The 20,252-nt window shown below is 45.2% G+C and overlaps 6 protein-coding genes across 6 annotated transcripts in view; 3 read left to right on the forward strand and 3 right to left on the reverse strand.

Annotated features, from left to right (window-relative positions):
- The first annotated feature begins 125 nt into the window (after positions 1 to 125).
- On the forward strand, positions 126 to 1,245 carry LOC131889232 (trypsin-1-like). The gene is made up of 3 exons (XM_059238295.1): positions 126 to 286; positions 352 to 800; positions 871 to 1,245. The coding sequence occupies exons 1-3, from the start codon at positions 235 to 237 to the stop codon at positions 1,180 to 1,182; spliced, it is 813 nt and encodes a 270-aa protein (XP_059094278.1). The 5' UTR covers positions 126 to 234; the 3' UTR covers positions 1,183 to 1,245.
- Positions 1,246 to 1,750: 505 nt separating this feature from the next.
- Positions 1,751 to 6,485, reverse strand: LOC131889228 (uncharacterized). Its single transcript, XM_059238289.1, has 6 exons — positions 5,025 to 6,485; positions 3,541 to 4,910; positions 3,172 to 3,451; positions 2,773 to 3,093; positions 2,079 to 2,374; positions 1,751 to 1,997 (listed from the first exon to the last, which is right to left on the reverse strand). Exons 1-6 carry the CDS (start codon positions 5,920 to 5,922, stop codon positions 1,863 to 1,865), a joined length of 3,300 nt encoding a protein of 1,099 aa, XP_059094272.1. The 5' UTR covers positions 5,923 to 6,485; the 3' UTR covers positions 1,751 to 1,862.
- A 5,517-nt stretch (positions 6,486 to 12,002) lies between these two features.
- On the reverse strand, positions 12,003 to 14,028 carry LOC131889229 (tRNA-dihydrouridine(47) synthase [NAD(P)(+)]-like). Its single transcript, XM_059238290.1, has one exon. The coding sequence runs from the start codon at positions 13,876 to 13,878 to the stop codon at positions 12,112 to 12,114; it is 1,767 nt and encodes a 588-aa protein (XP_059094273.1). The 5' UTR covers positions 13,879 to 14,028; the 3' UTR covers positions 12,003 to 12,111.
- Positions 14,029 to 15,244: 1,216 nt separating this feature from the next.
- On the forward strand, positions 15,245 to 15,853 carry LOC131889233 (large ribosomal subunit protein mL54-like). Its single transcript, XM_059238297.1, has 2 exons — positions 15,245 to 15,450; positions 15,519 to 15,853. Exons 1-2 carry the CDS (start codon positions 15,316 to 15,318, stop codon positions 15,777 to 15,779), a joined length of 396 nt encoding a protein of 131 aa, XP_059094280.1. The 5' UTR covers positions 15,245 to 15,315; the 3' UTR covers positions 15,780 to 15,853.
- An 849-nt stretch (positions 15,854 to 16,702) lies between these two features.
- On the forward strand, positions 16,703 to 17,352 carry LOC131889234 (small ribosomal subunit protein uS10-like). Its single transcript, XM_059238298.1, has 2 exons — positions 16,703 to 16,861; positions 16,922 to 17,352. The coding sequence occupies exons 1-2, from the start codon at positions 16,859 to 16,861 to the stop codon at positions 17,273 to 17,275; spliced, it is 357 nt and encodes a 118-aa protein (XP_059094281.1). The 5' UTR covers positions 16,703 to 16,858; the 3' UTR covers positions 17,276 to 17,352.
- Positions 17,353 to 18,139: 787 nt separating this feature from the next.
- Positions 18,140 to 20,252, reverse strand: part of LOC131889230 (phospholipase ABHD3-like) — a gene marked incomplete in the record, with an annotated part of 2,844 nt that continues 731 nt past the window's right edge. Inside the window, 3 exon segments of the mRNA XM_059238291.1 lie at positions 18,140 to 19,717; positions 19,794 to 20,003; positions 20,081 to 20,248. Coding sequence (XP_059094274.1) covers positions 19,517 to 19,717; positions 19,794 to 20,003; positions 20,081 to 20,248 — 579 coding nt within the window.

Genomic DNA, 20,252 nt, shown 5'->3' on the forward strand with positions numbered 1-20,252 from the left:
CGATACAAAAAATCAACCATGAGTAATTTGTTAGGGTTAGTACATCATGATTGTACAACTTTACATATCCGTTCGAATATAATGTTTATACAATCAATAGTGCAATGCGTTTGAAGATTAAGTCAACACCCTGGCCCACATCATCGACCCTTAGATAAAGATTGTTTTCAGGTTTAAAAGCTACATTTCCAATCATTTCAACTGAGTCTTATTGGACTTGTAAAAGAGTGCACAATGAAGTTGTTTCTCGTCTTAGTGAGTGTCGGTTTGGCCGCAGCGGCAAGGGGTGAGATCACCTAAAATCGATTCAGATCCATGAGCTCAATGTAACTATCCCATTTTCTGAACTAGTTCCTAACACCCAATCCCTGATGTTCCCCTTGGGCTTGAATCGTATTGTGGGCGGGGAAGAAGCTACTTTGGGCGAGTTTCCATGGCAGGTATCCATTCGGGAATTTGCTGACACCCAACTTTTGCACATTTGTGGAGGTTCCATCATGAATGAGAAGTGGATCATCACGGCTGCTCATTGTTGTTCCGGGTTTCCCTCGTTGTTCCACGTCACTTCAGGAGATGTGGACACTCTTTCCGATGAAGGTACCGAGCAACATATCGAAGTGGAGGCCATTCACAGACATCCCGACTACAGTAGCTCCGGATACGCCAACGATATCTGTCTCTTGGAATTGGCCGCGTCTTTCACCTTTGACGAGTTTGTTGCTCCGGTAGCTTTGCCGGAACCTTTGCAGCAAACTGACAATGGAACCATGCTCACCGTCACTGGCTTTGGGGTCAAGATCGTAAGAGAGAGCCCGTGATGATTAATAATTGTCTGGTACAGTCGGCAAGCCAATTGTTATTCCATTGCAGGAGGGTGGCTTGTTCCCCGCAACAACTCTGATGAAAGTGGACGTGCCCGTTGTGGCCGATGATGTCTGTAAGGAAGCTTACAGCGGATTTGGCGGAGAGGTCATCGATAGCATGATTTGTGCTGGATATCTTGAGGAGGGCGGTTTCGACGCTTGTCAAGGTGATAGTGGTGGACCTTACGTTATTTCTGGATCCAACGTTCAAGTTGGTGTCGTGAGTTGGGGCAAGGGATGTGCTGAGGCAGGATATCCAGGAGTTAACACGGAAGTCTCTTATTTCGTGGATTGGATCCAAGAGACTATTGGCGCCTAAGCCATTACGATTTGTTTGCTAATAAAGTTAAACCAATGAAAAAATACAAGAAATGGTTCAATATTGGCACTTCTACCGTTCCTGCACTAATCTTGGGAGCAAGGTGCTTAAGAAGATTTCAACCATGTGGTACTTCGGTCCATCAAGTTGATTTTTATTTACATTGGTTAGATCATAAATACGTACATATGGGTTATATTGAATTGTTGGTAACAAAATACATTTTCCTGGCAAGCCAAAATATTCATAGATCAAAAAGGCATGGGATTCCACCCCATCTCGATAGCCTAGGGAGCCACGCAACTGCTACCATAAAAGGGTGGGCCTTTTGATCTATAAGATGACCCAAGTGAAGGTTAAATCAAGTTTTCAAAGATAACCCGACTTGTGCTATTTTGCTACTTGTGCTATTCAGTGGGTTCATTTCAGTACTCCCCTATCACTTTCACCCTGATTAGTGTCCTAACCAAGATATGAATAACAAAGTACGAGCTCCAAATAAGAGATACTGTCCGAAATATGTCTGGATGTTGTCTCTTCATGTTTGATAAAAAATAAGATCAATAAGTCACTGAAAAATATGTGTATACTTCTAAAGTTATAGTATGTAATGCAAAACCAATGGGTTTGCACGAGGCTTTCCTGCTGAGCATGCCTTCCTCAGTTACAAATAATGTGATTTAGTGAGGAAAGTTTCTTCGCGTTTGAAGCTTCTTGATTTGGTGGAATAGCTTCAGGGCCGGGCCCATTTTCAGGCCCAAACTGTTCAAACAATCCTGCCGATTGAGTAGCAACAAAGATCGACCATCAATCTCCTGGAATACAAATGAACCAATGCCCCGTTATTGATATATCCCACAAGTGACTAACTTTTGAATGAAATGCTTCAAACAGACCTCGCGAACGAACACAGATGCGTGAGTTGAGGGAAATCCCTGCTTCAAGAAGAAATCCTCGATTTTCTGACAATTCCATTCACCCACATCCGGAATCTGGGGGTCCACGGGGAAGTCTTCCCAATTACACGGAACCAAGCCTTTACTCGGATGCAAATGGGGTGGGAGGAGGGGCAAAAGTTTGGCAGTCTCCCCGTCTAAATGGTTCGTAAAGCCGTTGGTACCATCATGGCTGGATTTCGGGCCTCTCCGACGATGTCCGTTGACAATTCCAGACGACGGAATATGAGCCAAATCTGAATGTAACGTTAAGATTTCCCAATAAGTCTTCCTTGTCAGAAGTACTGTTTGATTTATAGGACACGATAAGTTTTCGGTAAAGCACACCTTTAACGTCAAACTAGATATTTACTAGTGCCAGAATATTCATCGCAAGAAAATGCACTATTACCGGAAGTTACTTGGATTATTGAAGTCTGCAGATTGTTTTGAAATTGTATAAATTTCGTGTAAACTCAAGAGTTATTGCGACAGTTTTTGAGGTGCGTCAGTTGGAAACGGATTGCAACACAATTTCATCGTACGTTGATTCGCTTGTTATCTTCGCCGTGGCAAAACAAGCCAAATCAGGAATTGCAAGGATTACAAAGAAAAGAGAAGATTTAGTATCAAACTAGCTTTCTTATTTTCTCACCTTGATCCGAAGAGTTGCTGTTTGTGCTGTGAGATCTCCTCATTCTTAGAGTACCCGTAGTTGGAGGTGGAGGCATCTCAATCACATCCTCACGTCTTGGTTGACATTTATAACAGTCCCATTTGCCCGAGGGTTTGCTCGTCATAGGTGGGCGAAGGCAGGGCATGTGAAAACCCAAATCACAAGAATCACAAAACAACATCGATTCGTCCTCACTGGCGTCCTCGCAAATCGAGCATGTCTTGCAATTGATGCATTGCCAACTGCTCGCCAAAATGGTCTTGGTGAGGTTTTCTGTGTAGTCCATGCAACTTGGGTGAACTAGAAAGCACAGGAGGAATAGTCATAGTTAGCAGCAGTAACGCACAAGTGTGATTGAGAGCGACGAATGAAGCTTACCAATTGTCGTGCAATCGCGGCAATGAAGCAGAGCTTCTGGCGTGCCGCGTTTATTCTTTGCACTGGTTCCCTTGCAGAGGTAGCAAGTCTCTTGGACCTCCTCTTTCACCTTGGAAGGTTCATTGGGAATGATATCTACTGGCGATGGAGCCACAAAAGGTTCCTGAGGGACCACGTGTGTATCATCTTCCAACACAGTATCACGGTCTTGCAGGGTAGAAAACTTGCGTTTCCTGGAGGGTTGCTCATGATCGGCCGGATCGAAAATCTTGCGAGATTTCTACAATAAATGACAAAATATGGAATAAACTACTACTTATCATTAAAATGAGCCTATGCTTCATCACTCATGTTTGACATCACGCGTACCTTTTTTCTTAGGCTACCCGGTCTTGAAGGATTGGCAGATCCGGAGACATCCGGTGAATTGGGTCCTTTCCCGTCCTCATCAGGGATCTCGAAGGCTTTCGAGCCGACATCATCTTGCTTGATTTTCCACGCATCTCGCTGTTTCTTGCGCTTCTTGGCCGGAGGCGCACTCGGATCCTCGGACCCTGTCATATTTAGACTTTTCAATTTGGCTTGTTGCAGTCTTTTGTCTCCTTTTTTCACACGGCCTGGTTTACGACCTGGTTTGCTACCCGCTTTCACTGGGCCCGACGACACTTCCGGCAGAGGTGTGATCTTGTTCAAGTTTGACAATTTCTCACCTTGAATGGCAGCGTTCTTTCGGGCAGCCATCCCGGCCAGGCGTTTTTCTCGCAAAGTCAAGTACACGGGTTCCTTGATGGGTGGATTGAGACTTGGGCGTCTTCCAGGAGACTTGCCTTTAGACGAGTCCTTGCCGGACGTGAGTTTCGACAAGGTCTCTTGAATCAAATCGTTCTTGCGTTGCTCATCGCTCTTATCGGAAAGATTTTGAGGAATGCATGCTGGCTTTGTTGGCGATAGGAACATGGCCGAAGGGTCAATCTTTTCAGGTTGGGTGGGCAATGGATATTGCTGAATCGTCCCCACTGGACTTCCCACCAATGGTGCCAAAACATAGGTACTCGGAGCAATCTTGGTGAAGTTTCCCACGTCCAACTCCTGTTGCAGTAGCATGTCTAGATTGGCCAACACAGACAGTTTGTTAAAGTTCCTTTGGGAGTTCTGCACAGCTTTGCGAATGAATGCACTGGTGAAGTTCACCTGGTACGAGTCTTTGACGTCGTTCCCCAAGAAATCATGGACCAAGGTTCGCAGACTGATGGAGTTTTGTCCACGGTTCCCTGCGTTCCCAGCTCTGTTGGCAGTCGCCTCTTCAGCTGCCTTTGTCACCGAGCTCGTACTCGAAGTTGTCGTCGGCTGCGAAGAGCTGAACGGAGTAGAAGGCAACATGCTGGAGGTCATGCCCACGCTCACACAAGTCGGTACGGACGTAGAGGGCGCTGTTGGAGGAGGTGGCGGCGGCGGCGGTAACATGCAGAGAGAGGGACCCATCACGCCTGCATTGGAAGGGGTTGCTCCAGGGAGGACGCCGGCGCTGGTGGAGGTGGTGTTGTTACCCAGGAAATTCTGGTGTGGAGTCAGAGAGGAGAACAGATTGGGGGCCAGGATCTTGGGAGGTCCCGCCGATGATGCATTGGAGGTGGAGGTTGTTCCACTGGTCGGGAACGAGCCAATGGAAGAACTAGATGAGGATGAGCATGGAGAGGCACCATTGAGTGGTGGGGGGATTCCCCCGGGACTAGTCAATCCTGAAAAGATTGGTTAACATGAAGGCCAAGAGCACTGGATGGGATTGCGGAAGCATTAGGCCTGTTATTGGGATCAATGAGTACCCAAAGGGGGGTAACGATGCTTTACTTTACCTGAGACTGCCTGAGCTCCGCTTTGGGTCGTTTTAGTGGCTTTGGGGGTGCGTTTCCTACGTTTGCTCGTCTTGGCATTCATATCAACGATCCGATAGGAAGCGCTTCCCTTATAGTCCACACGTGCCAGCTCTCCAATCTTGACGAGCCGTTCGAGTTCTTCATAGATGGACATGTACGGCTGTCCGTAGCGTCGGTGGATCCAGTTGCAGATCCGCTTGGTATCCGGACGGGCTTTGCGATTCTTCATGACGCCAATGGCGGCCATGATGAGATTCCGGGTGGTCGGCTCCTGGCCAACCAGGGCCCGTTCCAGTTTGGAATCTGACACAGGCTTCATGTCCGCATTGGGATCATCCAGTTCCAAGGCATTAAGTAGGGCCTCGGCCTCGAGCCTCACATCCATGGCCTGGATGGTGGCCGGATCTAACGGGACTCCGACCTGATTGGCGTCCTCGTCATCGTCGATCTCTTCCTCTTCTTCCTCATCGTCCTCCTCTTCCTCCACATCCTCCTCCTCTTCCCCGGCTTCATTGGCTGTGCCATTGGTGGCCTGGGACGGCACTTGAACCGGAGTCGTTCGATTCAAATCCTCCAAGTTGTTCGCGGGCGACGTGTCCAACATGTGCGTGACATTCGGATGGGCCGGAGCATTCATCGGGCTTTGAATGGAATGATAGCCTAATCCCGGCAACAAAGGACGAGGGATCTTCAACGGCGTGGGGAAAGTCTTCTTGGCCACCAGGCCCGATAGATCCTCGGCCGGGGGAGCCGCCCGGTTCAGTTCCGTCTCGCCCAAGGGACGATTGGGAAGCATGGCTTGGGATCGGTCCTCCTCCATACTCGGACTACTTTTTCGAGCCACAGGGAGAGCAGGTGGCGCTCTGAGAGGTTCCATGGGAGCTGGCCTAACCGTCCGTCTGTCAATGAGCAGCCGTGTTCACCAGAAGGCCCGTGTCCAATGGCCAAACCCGCTGATTAGGGCTAGTCTCCGTGTTGTTGTTTCCGGATGATGTTCCAATCGCTTGACACGATATGCTGCGGACGAGTGAGGAGTCCCCAAGAAATATGGTCTGGCAGCACTCCTCGTCGACGGGATTTGTATATCTCTTCTGTTCTGGTGTCCGTATTTTTGGTGTGTACGACTCGTCTACATAGGCTCTCTCTGCGTGGATTTGTTAGCCATCAATACATAGAGCGCATGCACTAAGGACGTACGTATGTACCGACGAACGGATGGACGAACGGACGGACGGACGGACGGAGGGTCGAACATGGGGTATAAACGAACGACGAGTGAGTCGTAAGTCGTGAGTTGTGAATCGTTGTCGTTGGCTAGTTGAGTAGTGGTGGTATCGAAGTAGTGGTGGTGGAGGTGGAGGTGGTGGAAGTACTCGAAGCGCCACCCCGCACGGACCAATCCAGTCGATCCACCAGCGGTAACACGGGAGACACTGCTCGCTGCAATGAGAGGAATGAGAACATGGAGTGTGGAAGAACGCGATCAACTCCTCTTCCCGATTTGTGTGTAGGCCGAGTCCAGCTGGAGAAAGAAGACTACGAGAAGACGAGCTCACTAGCTGCAACATGGATAGCATTCACAGGCTCAAGAGCGACGACGTCGACTACAATTGCTACTGCTAGTAGTGCTAGTGGTAGTGCTACTACTCCCACAACTAGTGCGAATACTGCCCCAAAGGGCCAGGGGAAGGAGAAGAAGGAGGCAAGAGTGAGAGAGGTACAACAGGGACACGGGGGAGAGCACCGGATTTTCCGACAAAACACCTCCGTCCGCCAATATCTAACATGACGTACACATGAAATAGATGGGCCCTTTCGATTGATGGGCTCACCTCTGGGGTGCCCTTTACGTCGTGAAGATTGGCTAGTGGGATGCCATCATTCGGGCTGAGTCCAATCCGTGATCGATGAATGAACGGAAAACGACAACCAGACACTTTGACTTTACAACACACCTCGATTACTCGTTTCTTTCCTTCTCGTGGTGGCTGTTGCCCTTCTCCTCCTCGTCTTCCTCCTTGTCCTCCTCCTCCTTCACGTCATCCTCACCATCGTTGTTCTTCCTCCTGTTCGGATGGATCGGCTGCGGGAGATTCAGACGAGTCGCTCGTCGACGACCGACCGAAAAGCCATGGACACAGACGGACGCTCAAAACTGAGAGTCAGTCCGTCGGTCCGTCGTCGGTCCGAGATAGCGTTCTTTTCGTGGGTCCGTGGGTCCGTTCCTCACCAAGTCCACATACTCCTCTCCATTTTCCATCTTCCATCTATCCAAGGACCGAATGAACGAACGAACAAACGGACGGACGAACGATCGAACCGAGGAACGAACGGACGTGCGCGAACCGAACTCGTTGCTCTATCCACTGTTCGGAACCCAATAGTGGTGCTGGTGCTGTTGGTGGTGGTGGTGGCAGTGATGAGGTTGGTGCTCTTGGTGGTGGTGGTGGTGTTGGAGCAGGATCGAGCAAGAGGAGGTGATACTAGCTTTCAAAGGTGCTGGGTCCATGGGCCCTGGCCAGGCGCCGCCGCCGTCATGAGACTTTGGCCAAAGAACGGGGAGCAAATCGATCCCCAGCACGGACTCACCCAGAACAGGGACCGCCGCCCTCCGTTTGTTCGCACCACAAAGAGAAGTGCGGTATTTTCTGACTGGACAACAAGGTGGGGGAGAGGATCTAGGAGGAAGGGAAGGGAAGGAAGTGGAGGAGGAGGCTTTTAAGGGACAGGAGGCGGGTTCGGGCAACGCAGGGATGGGGAAGAGGCTCTTCTGTGGTCTGCTTCCTACCCGATTGAAGGCAAGGCAGAGGAGAAGCAGCAGAGTTGTTGACGCTAACCTCTGGAGCACTTCTGCCCTTGGCCAGTTCGAGGACAACTCAATGTCGACCTGCTGATCTGTCGCAACATGATCTTGTACCAATGCTCACCGAGTATGTGTATCCCCATGTTACAGATGAACACATCCTCCTTCTCAGGCTCTGACTCCTTCTCCCAACGCGCCACTAGCCCATCAAGCACCACTCTTATTGGTGATTATATCGATATCTATCGCCAAAACCCAAGTGTCCACGCTCATCAACAGGCCTGATGACATCCATTTCTCCCGAGCTTCGGCTAGCCAGGGAAACAAAGGGTTGACGGGATGATTGTTTCTAAACTAGTTTGGGCTAAGACTCAAACGATAGGGACTTGAATAGGACTTACCTTCCTGCTCGGGCCCAAGAAAGGCTCAAGATGCGATGGGGAAACCTGCTGGAGAATCGCCTCTTACCAGGCCTGACCCGAACGGCGTTGATTTCCAAGCGTTCGTTCCACTCGGCTAAGAAGCCTGAAGGAAAAGAGCAGATTCCTAGCGAATCACCGTCCCATAAGACGTCAGGCCTACGGCCCACCGTAAAGGCCGTTCTCCGTCTTCGCTCTTCGCTCCTGTTCTCCTTCACCACCGCCACCACACTTCTACCTCCTTTGGCTTCTTCAGTTCCTCCTCTTCCTCCCTATCCAACTTTTCGACTTTCGGCTAGATATGTGTGTACTGCATGTAGTGGGATAGAGAGGCCCTTGATTAGGGGGGAAAAGGCCGGGGCGGCAGAAAATGACGGACTGTTGGTGCTTTGGAACAAGGCCGTATTCGTGAAATGATCTAAGAAACGAGACGTGAAGGCAGGCCAGAAGACTTGATGATCATAGACGGACGACCTTAGAATAGGGTTGAGTAGTAGTCGTTGTGGGACTCCAATTGCCTGTGGTTCCAGTTTTCCAACGGAAACGATCTCTTACAATAACGCTGAAGGAAAAAGGCGCCATTCTTGGGCTCCGTCCTCCGCTCCTCCACACAAGGTCTTCCAAGACCTCTGAGAGCAAGAAAACTGATGGTGAATGCAACCACGTACCAGAAACTTAATCTATCTTTGAGCGTGCATGCTCGAACCACACGGAGAAAAAGGGCTACTTATGATACCAGTTCCTTTGATACAGATGCTCTTTTAGTTTGGTTCCTTCAGAAATATCAGTAAGGGACATATTGGAAGGAAAGGACTTGTGCCCATAAGATATGACCTCTATGATGAGGGCCTCACTGAACTTGCCTTTAATTTGTGGCCAAACACGAAATGAAATTGGAATTTGCATAATTAGCATCAATTTCAATAACAATGGGGTACCCCCACGTGGTTTCGTGAACGCAAATTTTGAAATGCGACTACTAAATTTTACCCAGTCGCATTTCAAAATGTGCGTTCACGAAACTATCTGATACTCGCAGTAGGTGCAACTGGGTACAAATCGCATCTCAAAATATGCGCTCACAAAACCACGTGGGAGTACCCCATTGCTCTTGCCCAAACCGTACAGCTCTAGCCAACTCTGTGAATTTGGCTGAATCTAGTACAGTGTTTACTAGAGCTATTAGCGTTGGCAATTTTGGTCACAGAAGGTTCACCCACTTCTCTGGCCTGGGCCTCTTGCGGGTCTTCAGCAGGCATTTAGATTAAAACTAGATCATTTGCAGCATGACACTATTGTATGTGCTCAACACTTCCTCTCAACAAAAGCTTCAGGTTCAATGTTAACCAAATCTTTGAGCGAGGACAAACATTGCCCCAAATTCTTTTACACCCACCCATCCAGTATTTCTCCTCAATTTCCCTTAAATATGAGCAAAAATCTTCAATTTCCCCCAAAATAAGCGGTTTTAGGTTATTTTTTGGTTAAAACTCATGACATGGTTTTTGGCCCAAAAATGACCAAAATAGTTGAGAACTCAATTTAGCCAAAAAAAATCATCTTTACGACTCCTACTTATTAGATATCTAAACTGCTTGATAAGAAACAAGTTTTATCAAGAAGCACTGCTGCATATTTCCTGTTAAATACTGAAGTCTACAAAAAAAAAAATCAAGTCTTTTGAATATCTCTAGTCTGACTCTTGATCATGTCATCGCGTGAAAACAAGTAAAAGTATATCACATCAGCTGTTTCAGCACTATACACATTTATTGAAATATGTATAAAAGTGTGTTTAAAAATGCCAAAATGACCAGAGCAATAAAATAATTAACTAGAGTTTGATATCCCTGTCAGTGTGACTAGAACTTTTTCAGTGTACCTGAAAAAAGTGAAGAGTGAAGGAGCAGGCAGGAAATAAGTATGTTAGGACAGGGAGGACATCAAATTCCTTTTTATTGGAAAGTAGTTGTTGGTCCAGAGTGAACACGTCCAATGTCACCACCCGCCGTTGATGGAAATTGGCTGGGAGCAGGACAAAGGTGCCTGACGGCTAATATTCCGATGGGGTTTCTGGCCAAGACAATAAGGTGTTGGTAAGTCCTTGACCTTGAAGAATAACGTGATTACAGACATCATCTCCGGAAAGGTCAGATTTCCAAAGCTGTTGAACACCGACCTAACCAACCTGTGGGCTGCTTCGCATTCAAAAAGTGACAATGTTGTGCACGCACAGGCATCGTTTGAGGAACTTTGTGAACGTGACATTGGCGGATATCAAGGTGAACATAAAACAATTATTTTCTTTTGGTGATGAAAAATGATGAATAGAAGAACGTCCTGAATTGAAAGTAGACTTTACCACTGTTTGGTCCAGGGATGAGAAATTATTAAAAGCCATTTTCTACCACCTGGCAGAAATTGGTGGCAGAAAATGGCAGAAATTGGTACAAAATAAGTGGCAAAAACTGGCAGAAAATAGAATTCTTTGTATTATTCTAAATCATCTTGTTCCAGTATTTACGATCACTTCCGTTAATTTTTTAAACTTACCTGTATGTAGTTTTGACACGTTGGGATGGGTTTTTGCATCAAATGTGAGATACAACCGCTAAACGTCATTGGTATGTGATTGAGTTTGAATTTTGCCACTGCAATCGATTGGAGTCAGGGATGCCATTTGACCTAAACTTTTTAAAGTCAAAATGACGACAATTGCATTTAAAAAAGTTATATCGTATTCAATAACCATTTTCATGAGTGTAAAAAAGTGTAAGTGTTGTGGCTAGGCCTTGGATACTGCAAGTGGTCTATGGATACTGTTATAAATTCAATCAACCATCAAACAGTATAAATATCAATATTTGAGGAACATTTTGCATTTCAGCCAATGCTATATCAATATGCTTTGTTGCAAAGGACACTTGAAAAACTTATCCAACCCATACAATCCTTCTTGTCTTTGACATCTTTCAGAATCAAGATCGGCCATTCTAAACACCGGCGGCCATTTTTGACCACCTTCCAGCAATTTCTGCCATTTTTTGCCACTTTCTGCCACTTTCTGCCATTTTCAGCCATTTGTGTCAGAAAGTGGCAGAAATTCGATCAATCTCGATTTTTCCCATCACTGGTTTGGTCTGACCAGAATGGTCACATTAAATGAAACTGTTCTCTCTCGTCAACGGTTATCGGACAAGGAAAAATCAAATAAGCAAATAAATCACATGTTCCATTATTCCCTGAACGTCATTAACTATTATTCTTCAAGTCTCTTTTGGCTTAGCAAAGATATGATGCAATTAAGTTTGCAAATGGCTTGGTTATATTGGTTAATCACCAAGCAAAGTATAAAATTGAGATAAATGACAATAAAATATCATTTTACATTACATGGCTTTAGTCAGTAAAAAAGTGTCTAATTTACCAGGAGGTTTCACTTTGATTAAGATTAAACTGGGCGTGGGTGAACGGAACAGACACAACCTAGCTCATTATCATCTGAAAGATCAATATTAGTCAGTGCTTGATTCTGTATCAAGCCAACACACAATCATTATGACACATGTAGAAGATAGTGATGGTTTTGTACAAAAACAACAACGCCTTTGGCTAATGAAGAGGCAGATTTTCTTTTTGTGTCCTATTTCGATTCATCAACCAAACTTATCTTTTCGACAAATAAGTTTTTGTCATTACCCTTCTCGCCTCGAATTTGAAAAGCTTCTAACAAAGTATGGCGATAACAAATGATCTATTTATTTCCATGTATATCAAGGTAATTTCAGAGGAAATGAGCAAAAGGGCCTTGAGACGGACACTCATATGTTAGATTCTTTACATTTCACTTGTACGAGTTAGCTTTGTGCTTTGGAACAAAATCAAAGTTATCCGGAACTTTGCCCAAAAACATCTCCGTAATCTTGATCCAATCCGCACAATTGGGACTAGACAACAGAGATTCCATTTCGTTTCTACCTCGGTAATTTGGGATCCTCTGGTTGATCTTTTGGGGTGGATGCTCCAGAATCCCATGTGGAACGTAGCGGTGCAGAAAGGACAGCCATTCGAGCAAAAATCGGCGCGTCGTTTCGAGTCCTTTATCATCCGAGCCCCAATGCTCTAATCCATACTGAACGTAGTCCTTAATCATGTCCAATCGTTCACTGGCCGAAATGTCCCAATGACGATTTTCCTTGATTTCCTTGAACACCCACGGCCGGATCAAGGCTCCGCGGGCGATCATGATCCCATCCGTGCTCGAGAGAGTCTTGCGCGAGATGTAGTCTTCGTAACTGAGAACATCGCCATTCCCAAAAAGCGGCATGGGCTGAGCGGCTTCACGGCACTCCTTGATGTACTCCCAATCTGCCTCTTTGGTGTATCTTTGCTCTCTGGAACGTCCATGAAGGGTGATCATCTGGGCGCCCCAATCTCTAACGGCCGGAATGAGGGTGTGAGCGATCTTCTTGTCCATATAAATACCGGTTCGCATTTTGACGGTTAGAGGCCGCGTGAGAATCTGGGTCATGGCGCGGATCATGACCTCTAATGGCTTTTTACGGCCCATCAGACCGGAGCCCCAGCCTTTTTTGTAAACCAAATCGATCGGGCAGCCCAAATTGATGTCCACAAAGTCGCAATCCACGTGTTCTTCGACCAAATGCGCCACTCGAGCCATTTGTTGCGGGGAAGATCCGCAGAGTTGAATCCCAAAGAGATCTTCCGTGTGATGTCGTTGAAGAAGAGCCCATTCAGGTTGATGCCCTTGAAGCAACGGCAGACCCATGGCCATTTCTCCGCACGTGATATCGGCCCCAAACTTCTTACATATTCGCCTAAAAGGTAGATTACCCACCGTGGTTAATGGAGCCAAATAGAGCTTGTTGGTCCAATCAATTTTCTTTTTTTCCGGAATTGCCACGGTCAAGCCTTCTTCCACCTTCACTTTCTTGGATGGAGGATCCTCGGTGGCATTGTCAACCTCTTCTTTTCGTTCAGCTCGCGCATTAAAGGTATCATCTACCAATTTATCACAGACCTTGAAATCGTAGTCCTTCTTTCGTAATCGGGTTTGAAGATCTTTCGGCAAATGGTTGCTTTCTATTCGAATACCCTCCCATTTTCGAATAAGCTCCTTGTCCTCCTTGGCCCTGACCCCCTGGCCTTCTGTGACCTCAATGTGCTGTCGGGCAAATCGACAGGTTACACCCCGAGGACATCGACCGAATTGACTAAAATTCGGACACGGCCCTTCTAAGTCGGGCAGCTTGCCCTCGAGATATTTAGCTACATCATGGATGTAAGCGCAGTTAGGAAAATCACATTGGGGCCAAGGTTGATCGGGTAGGACATTGATCAGAATGGGACAGACGCGAGAAGAGCGCTCGAACTTGAGGGGCGGAGGTCGTTTCTTGTTGCGGCCTTTGCCCCCTCGGGTCGAATTTTGCGAGGCTCCGTTTCCGTTGCTCGCCTGAGGTTCATGCTTGATATTGGGTAACAGATAATCTGGATAGATGTACACATCTTCGCCGGTCGTATTGATCTTGACCTCCACTTGGTCGCCATTGATCACCATATCGACGGGCGGAGGGTCGTCGTCGTTGGCCATGCCCCTGTCTTTGATTTCATTCACGTGTGCTTTAGTTGGTTGGTAAACACTAGCACCTCTAGTAAACACTGTACTAGATTCAGCCAAATTCACAGAGTTGGCTAGAGCTGTAAGGTTTGGGCCAGAGCAATGGGGTACCCCCACGTGGTTTTGTGAGCGCATATTTTGAGATGCAATTTATAACCAGTGGCACCTACTGGGAGTATCAGATAGTTTCGTGAACGCACATTTTGAAATGCGACTGGGTAAAATTTAGTAGTCGCATTTCAAAATTTGCGTTCATGAAACCACGTCGGGGTACCTCATTTTCACGTCGGGGTACCTCATTTTGATTGGAAGAGTTAAGCTTTTGAAGCCTGCATCCACACCTGACCCAAAACTATGGGTTATAAAGTGGCGTAATCTGATACAAATATACGATTATACAACATCCTTGTATCTGCAGAACTTCCAAGAGTCGCAAAACAGATTCTCAGCAATTAAAACAAATATCAGTCAGTGAATTAAAAAAATTCGTTGTCAGTTCAATTGTGCATCGAACAATCATAATACCTTTTTCTGGAAATTTAGAGGTTGATTTACATGATTTTAAACGATTACGTCAGTTGCGTCTTTTAATCGTTGCATAAATTTCAAGACGTAACCATTAAATTAACACACTAGCGCTATGGTAAGGTCAAATGTATTACCTGACTTCAGGGGCACACTTTGTAGTTAAATAATGAATGTTATTAGTGGAATGCAAGTTTATTTCTTTGGAATTGTTCTTTACAAATCAACAATTGAACCACCTGAAAAGATTGTCAAATCTCTGGGTTATTATTTGATGTTTTGTCTGACAATTTTTGTACTTGGTACTTGGGAGTTATCAACATGATCTTTATGAATAATTTCCCCCAAGAAATAGATGCTTGAACAATTTCAAACAACTTTCAACTGTAAATGGAAGTATCTAGAAATCAAAGCAAATCCAGTAGACAGTACTACCCAAAAACAAAACTTTTGTCAAAATGGGTGAGGATTTCAATACTAGCCAACGATTTGGTGTCAGTATTTTAATTTGATGAAACGTAGTTTCGAGATCAAAAGAGACAGCTGCCTGGCCTTTGAAACTTCTCTCTTGTAACTCTATGAAACATTATTTTAGATAGGTTTGGTGTTTGATGACCCTCTAATAATAAATTTCAATTCATGTAAATAAAAACGAAAAAAATACCGCATATTTAAACCCGTAAGGAAATTGATGGCAAGCTCACAAAGTTTTGTTGCATCAGTTACTAATTTTGGCCTAATTTATCCCAAAAAATGTCAGAAATAAACTGGTTGTAGGTTGAGTGGTTCTGATCGTCGTTAATACCGCCCGTTTTTCCTGGCTTGCCCAACCAAAGTTTGTTTTCTTAAACATATCGAAAAATTGATCTCGCAATTGGATTCGCCATGCACGGGTTCGTGATGGGTAAAGTTGGGATATGTTCTCCTTTGCGAGGTCTTGTGTCACCTTTCACGGTCATTCGGGGAATGGCCATTAAAAAAGGTGGAGGTGGAAAAGGAGCGGCAATGGAGAAAATTAAGGTAGATGAAATACCGCAAAGCAATGGAAGGATTGGAAGTATATGGTTTCTTACTACTCACGTCGTTAGGTTTTCCCAGTTGAAAAGGATACGAAGAAATTGGTCAGTCATTGCTGCGGACTCAATTACAAGATTGACGGCGAAGAAGTGCCCTTGAAACCTCGAGAAGAATATCCGGATTGGTTGTGGACCATGAACATGGATCGTCCTCTACCCTCCTCCGAAGATCTAACGCCCAACACGATTGAATACTATGAACGACTAAGGGAGGAGCATAAGGAGTTATTGGCCCGAAGAAGATCCAAGGAATACATGAAGCCCCCCAAATAATATATTTAAAGTTAACTTGTAACAACGCATCTAGTGCTCATAATGAACAAATATACGCTACCCAATCGCTTAAAGGTAGTCACTCAAATGTTGCCGAATATATTGGAAGAAGACAAGTGTCTCGGAGCATGGAGATTGAGTTAGGCATCTGCAATAATTTTATGGATAAGGATTCCAAAACAATTGCCTTGCCTATCTATTTGAATTGTTCTTCTGGTCCTTAATGCTAACCTTTTGTTGGCAGTTGTTCTTCCGTCTCTTTTGACGAAGATGGCAGAAGATAACCTAACCCAACGCCAGGCACTATCGGTTGCAATTTTCCCTATCCTGCGGGGCTCTGATGTTAAGATTATAAGAAATTGGCAGCTGCCAGCAAATGGTTAGCTACCTAATAATGATAAACATATTAATTTCAAGATCATTGAAATCAAGTAGTAGAATGATTGTTCACTTTGCATAAGCGATATTTTTTTAACATGAAGTTCTGTCTACCTTGCTATATTCTGTTTACATTTTTTCTGTTTTGATCAAACTAGTCTTGTACATGCGGCATATACAGAAAATCTGAAATGGAATTTGACGATCAATCTGATAATGATTGATCGAGATCATCTCATAATGAGTGTGAAAAATAAAAAAAATGGCTTTGTATCTTCTTCCCAACAAACGAGAGAGGCTGTTTCCTCATGGTCCAAACATTTCTTCAAAAATCTGTCCATGTTTATCAAAGTTCAGCGTGACTATTTATCGAGGATTAATATTTGATTAATATTTGAACAATGGCAATTATTGTCTAAAACGTAAAACTGGCGTAATAAAACAAGCCCATAGTACATCAATAAATGCCAAAAATTGTTTTTAGAAAGTTTCATTCCACTCAATGGCTTTGAATTCAAGGTGCTCAGTAATATTCTAGGAGCCGTCAATACTATAATTAGTCGAGCTTCCAAACGTGCCTGCTTCTTTCCTTTTCCTGTTAACTTTGGACGGAACACGGTCTTCTGATTCAGCGCTGAATCGGAAAATTCTCCCGATTTAAACTCGATCAGAAGAGATTCACTTCCCTACTCCCCTCCATCATGGTAAGATCCCCGCCGACACATTCGACTCACATTCGAGCCATCATTTACCGTTGATTTCAGTCTGGATACAAGGATGGTAAGGCCGCGGCCGAGGATTCTCCTATCCATCGGATCCGGATCACTTTGACCTCCCGCAATGTTAAGTCATTGGAGAAGGTCTGTCACGATCTAATCCGTGGCGCCAAGGACAAGGACTTGAAGGTCAAGGGACCGGTGCGTATGCCCACCAAGATCTTGAGGATCACCACCCGTAAGACCCCTTGCGGAGAAGGTTCCAAGACCTGGGATCGATTCCAGATGCGAATCCACAAGCGTGTGATTGACTTGCAATCGCCCTCCGAGATCGTGAAGCAGATCACGTCCATCTCCATTGAACCCGGGGTAGAGGTCGAGGTCACCATCGCCGATGCTTAAACTGGACAGGCGTCTTGGGCTGGATGGTTTTATATTTCTTCAAATATGCCTGAAATATAATTGAAGTGATTCGAAAATTTGTATTTCGTCGCCTATTATGAGAAAGTGTCGAAGGCTGAAAAAGTCAATTAGGGATGATAAGCGTTGTAAAGAGCCATGCTAGTGGCTCCATGTCATTTGTATCTACTGAAATTCGGCAAGACTGCAACGGATTCGCTTTCATCCCCTAAACTAACTCTGATGTACTGGCAATAATGCCTATCATTGTTAAGAAGGCGTAATGAAACTAATATTAATTGAAGTTTAGCATAGTCGCCACAACGCAGCCTCTGGTGCAAATAAAAAAAAGTGATCCAACCTGGAATGGAAAATGGTCAATTAAAGGTAAATGCACCAGACGTTTTTTGCAAAAGACTCTTAGCCTGAACTTAACAATTGCCCCAACAACGAAAAAGAATAGCATCATACTGGCGCGGCGTCCATATCCCTTGGATGAGCGACCGCAGTCATGTTCCCCTAAAACCGTATTCTGTGAATACCCACTTGGTTTCATTCTTTTTCATTGTTAACGTTCTACTACATTCAATCGTCCGCGCTACTTCCTTCCCAAATCTTGCAAGAGTTTGATTTTATTGAAGATGATTTTCCGTTCCATCCTAATCAAGTTCTCCGAAAGCGTCGTTTGATCAGGTCAAAGAACGTTTTATCGACCTTGGACCTTGACTAAAAGTTGTACTCTTAAGTGGAACGGGCAAGTACATTTGCAAGAAGAAGGTTGCAATTTCCGCCCAAAATTTGTTAATATTCAGACACTTTCTGGTAGATCAATTTCGTAAATAGACGGAATTAATTAACTTTTTTGAATCAGGTCTGACGATTGTTTATTTCTTTCGTTATCCAGTCACAGATTATACTAAAGTAGTAGCATCGGGTTTATTATTACATGTATAAGAAGTCTCTGATAGGTCTTCTCCAAGTACTTTCACAAATACTTGCTGTTGCAACTAAAGAGCAGACGCATCATGTACATAAGAGGCCTGCGACTTCGAAATTCGACATTGTCGAGTCAGTCACAGCCCAAAGACACAGATAAACTAGAATTTCTTGGTCAAGCGGGGTCAAACAATCAACATCTTCATCACTAAATCCACTAGCCGGATTCGCTTCTCTCTGTAGAAACGTGGTTTTCAGTCTCTCATCATCCTTCATTTCAAGGTCTCACTTTCCGCACTTGAGATTGAAGGCCATGGACTTGCGCCAGAGAGCGGCACGCTTTTGGATCAGGGCTTGATCAGCCATGAGGATCTTATCCAACAGACAGGGTTCTTCAGGTTTGCAAGGGTACAAACGGTCGAGATCCACCAAGCCATAATTGGTGCGAAAGTTATCCAGGATCCTAGGGTCTTCCAAAGTCCATTCCCGACATAAACTAGTCAAGAGAGAAGTTTCGGAGCTGACGCTGACAGGGGAAGTGGCAGATTCGGAACTAGATCGAGAAGACCAACCACGACTACTGGTACTGAAGAGGCTCGAAGCGTAGCCCGAATCGCGATCTCCTTTTCCCGGAGCCAAGAATCGAGATTGGGGTATGGACTGGGGATAATAGTAATCCGGCGAGGATCCTCCATTGGACGGATGGAAGGCATCGTCGTCTTCGTCAAAGGGCTCGGGCACGTCGTGTTCATATGGTTGACTAGGACCCACTGAACTGATGATTTCTTCCAGTATTTCTCGGGCAATGAACACTGACTCGGATAATGAATTCATGGCTGTGTGATCAAGATACTTTAAGTAGGGCAATATGTTGGAAGGTGGGTCCTAAGTTTTGAGAATTCAACCCTGTTTTGTTTGCAGCCTTGAGTTGTCTGACTTGGTCATAAATCGGGAAGTCAAAGAAGGAAAGGTACAAAGGCGAGCAAATTACTGCTCACTTCAAGAGCCTCTAAACTGGTAGATCTGTAATTTTGAGCGCGGTCGAACCTGTCATTGTCAACTATTAAATATGTGTTTTATTTCTGAATTTGGCAAATCTGACAATGTTGGGTGTGTTTCATATTTACAGGGATCCAATTGTTGTCAGTGGCACTGATTGCAACTCCCAAAAAATATCTAACATCCTCAAGTTGTGTGAGTAATAAACAGTTATGCATGTTGAACTGCCGAGAGTCCGGATAGTATGCTGGCTAGGTTGTGATTTGTGCTCTTAAGGTAAAGGTTGGTACTTCAACGGACTCTTCGGGCTTATTCTTTCTGATTCAAACTCCGGAACTCGTCCAAATGGTGAAACACAGCTCCTGCATACTGTTGGAATACTCGGTCTGAGAAGTGATATCGGGACGGAAAGAATCCCTCCATAAATCCGATGTGTCCGCCGTATTTCGTTGATAGCATGGATGCATAATCTGACCGCGCGACTTCCTCGTACGGCAAGCTATCGCCAGGCTACAAATTAGACAGATTTAGTGTGATTCGAATTCAAAAAACGATGTAAGTGAGTGTCATCTCTTATTTTGCTTACTTGAAAGGGATCGTCTTCCGCGTTCAAGGCCAAATATGGAATCCTAATTTTGTGAATCTTTCCGGCAATAGTTGCATTGGTGTAGTAATCCTTGACATCTGAATAGCCGAATAGAGGTGCGGTGAAGGTGGAGTCAAACTCCCGGATGGTTCCACTAGAAAAGACCTTTTCCAAGTTGTACAAGGCGTTCGAATCAAAATGGTGCCGGACCTGAAGTATAAATTGATAGCAACGTAGCGTCTATGGTGTCCTAGTGGTGTCCTTGGAATTGAAGCCAAGGGACGCACCTCTTTGATTGAATCAACAAGACAACTAGCTAGGTGTCGATTGAGCATACGGTTCATCCCATATTTCTCCAAGCTTTCTGTTCCCTTAAAGCAATCGAAGCAAACGGAAATAGCCATGGCGGCCACGAGTTTTTCCCGCGCTTTTTCGCCCTCTTGGGAGAGGTAGTTACTC

The sequence above is a fragment of the Tigriopus californicus genome, chromosome 10 (genome assembly GCF_007210705.1).
Source record: "Tigriopus californicus strain San Diego chromosome 10, Tcal_SD_v2.1, whole genome shotgun sequence".
In the NCBI taxonomy this organism is placed as follows: Eukaryota; Metazoa; Arthropoda; class Copepoda; order Harpacticoida; family Harpacticidae; genus Tigriopus; species Tigriopus californicus.

Excerpts from the sequence above, each read along its gene's own strand:
- LOC131889229 (XM_059238290.1), bottom strand. The coding sequence starts at position 13,878 with ATGGCCAACGACGACGACCCTCCGCCCGTCGATATGGTGATCAATGGC.
- LOC131889232 (XM_059238295.1), top strand. The coding sequence starts at position 235 with ATGAAGTTGTTTCTCGTCTTAGTGAGTGTCGGTTTGGCCGCAGCGGCA. Across the intron at positions 287-351 it reads TTTGGCCGCAGCGGCAAGGG|TTCCTAACACCCAATCCCTG; the intron begins GTGAGATCACCT and ends TTTCTGAACTAG. Across the intron at positions 801-870 it reads CTGGCTTTGGGGTCAAGATC|GAGGGTGGCTTGTTCCCCGC; the intron begins GTAAGAGAGAGC and ends ATTCCATTGCAG.
- LOC131889233 (XM_059238297.1), top strand. The coding sequence starts at position 15,316 with ATGCACGGGTTCGTGATGGGTAAAGTTGGGATATGTTCTCCTTTGCGA. Across the intron at positions 15,451-15,518 it reads CGGCAATGGAGAAAATTAAG|GTTTTCCCAGTTGAAAAGGA; the intron begins GTAGATGAAATA and ends TCACGTCGTTAG.
- LOC131889228 (XM_059238289.1), bottom strand. The coding sequence starts at position 5,922 with ATGGAACCTCTCAGAGCGCCACCTGCTCTCCCTGTGGCTCGAAAAAGT. Across the intron at positions 2,375-2,772 it reads CAGCAACTCTTCGGATCAAG|ATTTGGCTCATATTCCGTCG; the intron begins GTGAGAAAATAA and ends CGTTACATTCAG. Across the intron at positions 1,998-2,078 it reads CATCTGTGTTCGTTCGCGAG|GAGATTGATGGTCGATCTTT; the intron begins GTCTGTTTGAAG and ends TTTGTATTCCAG.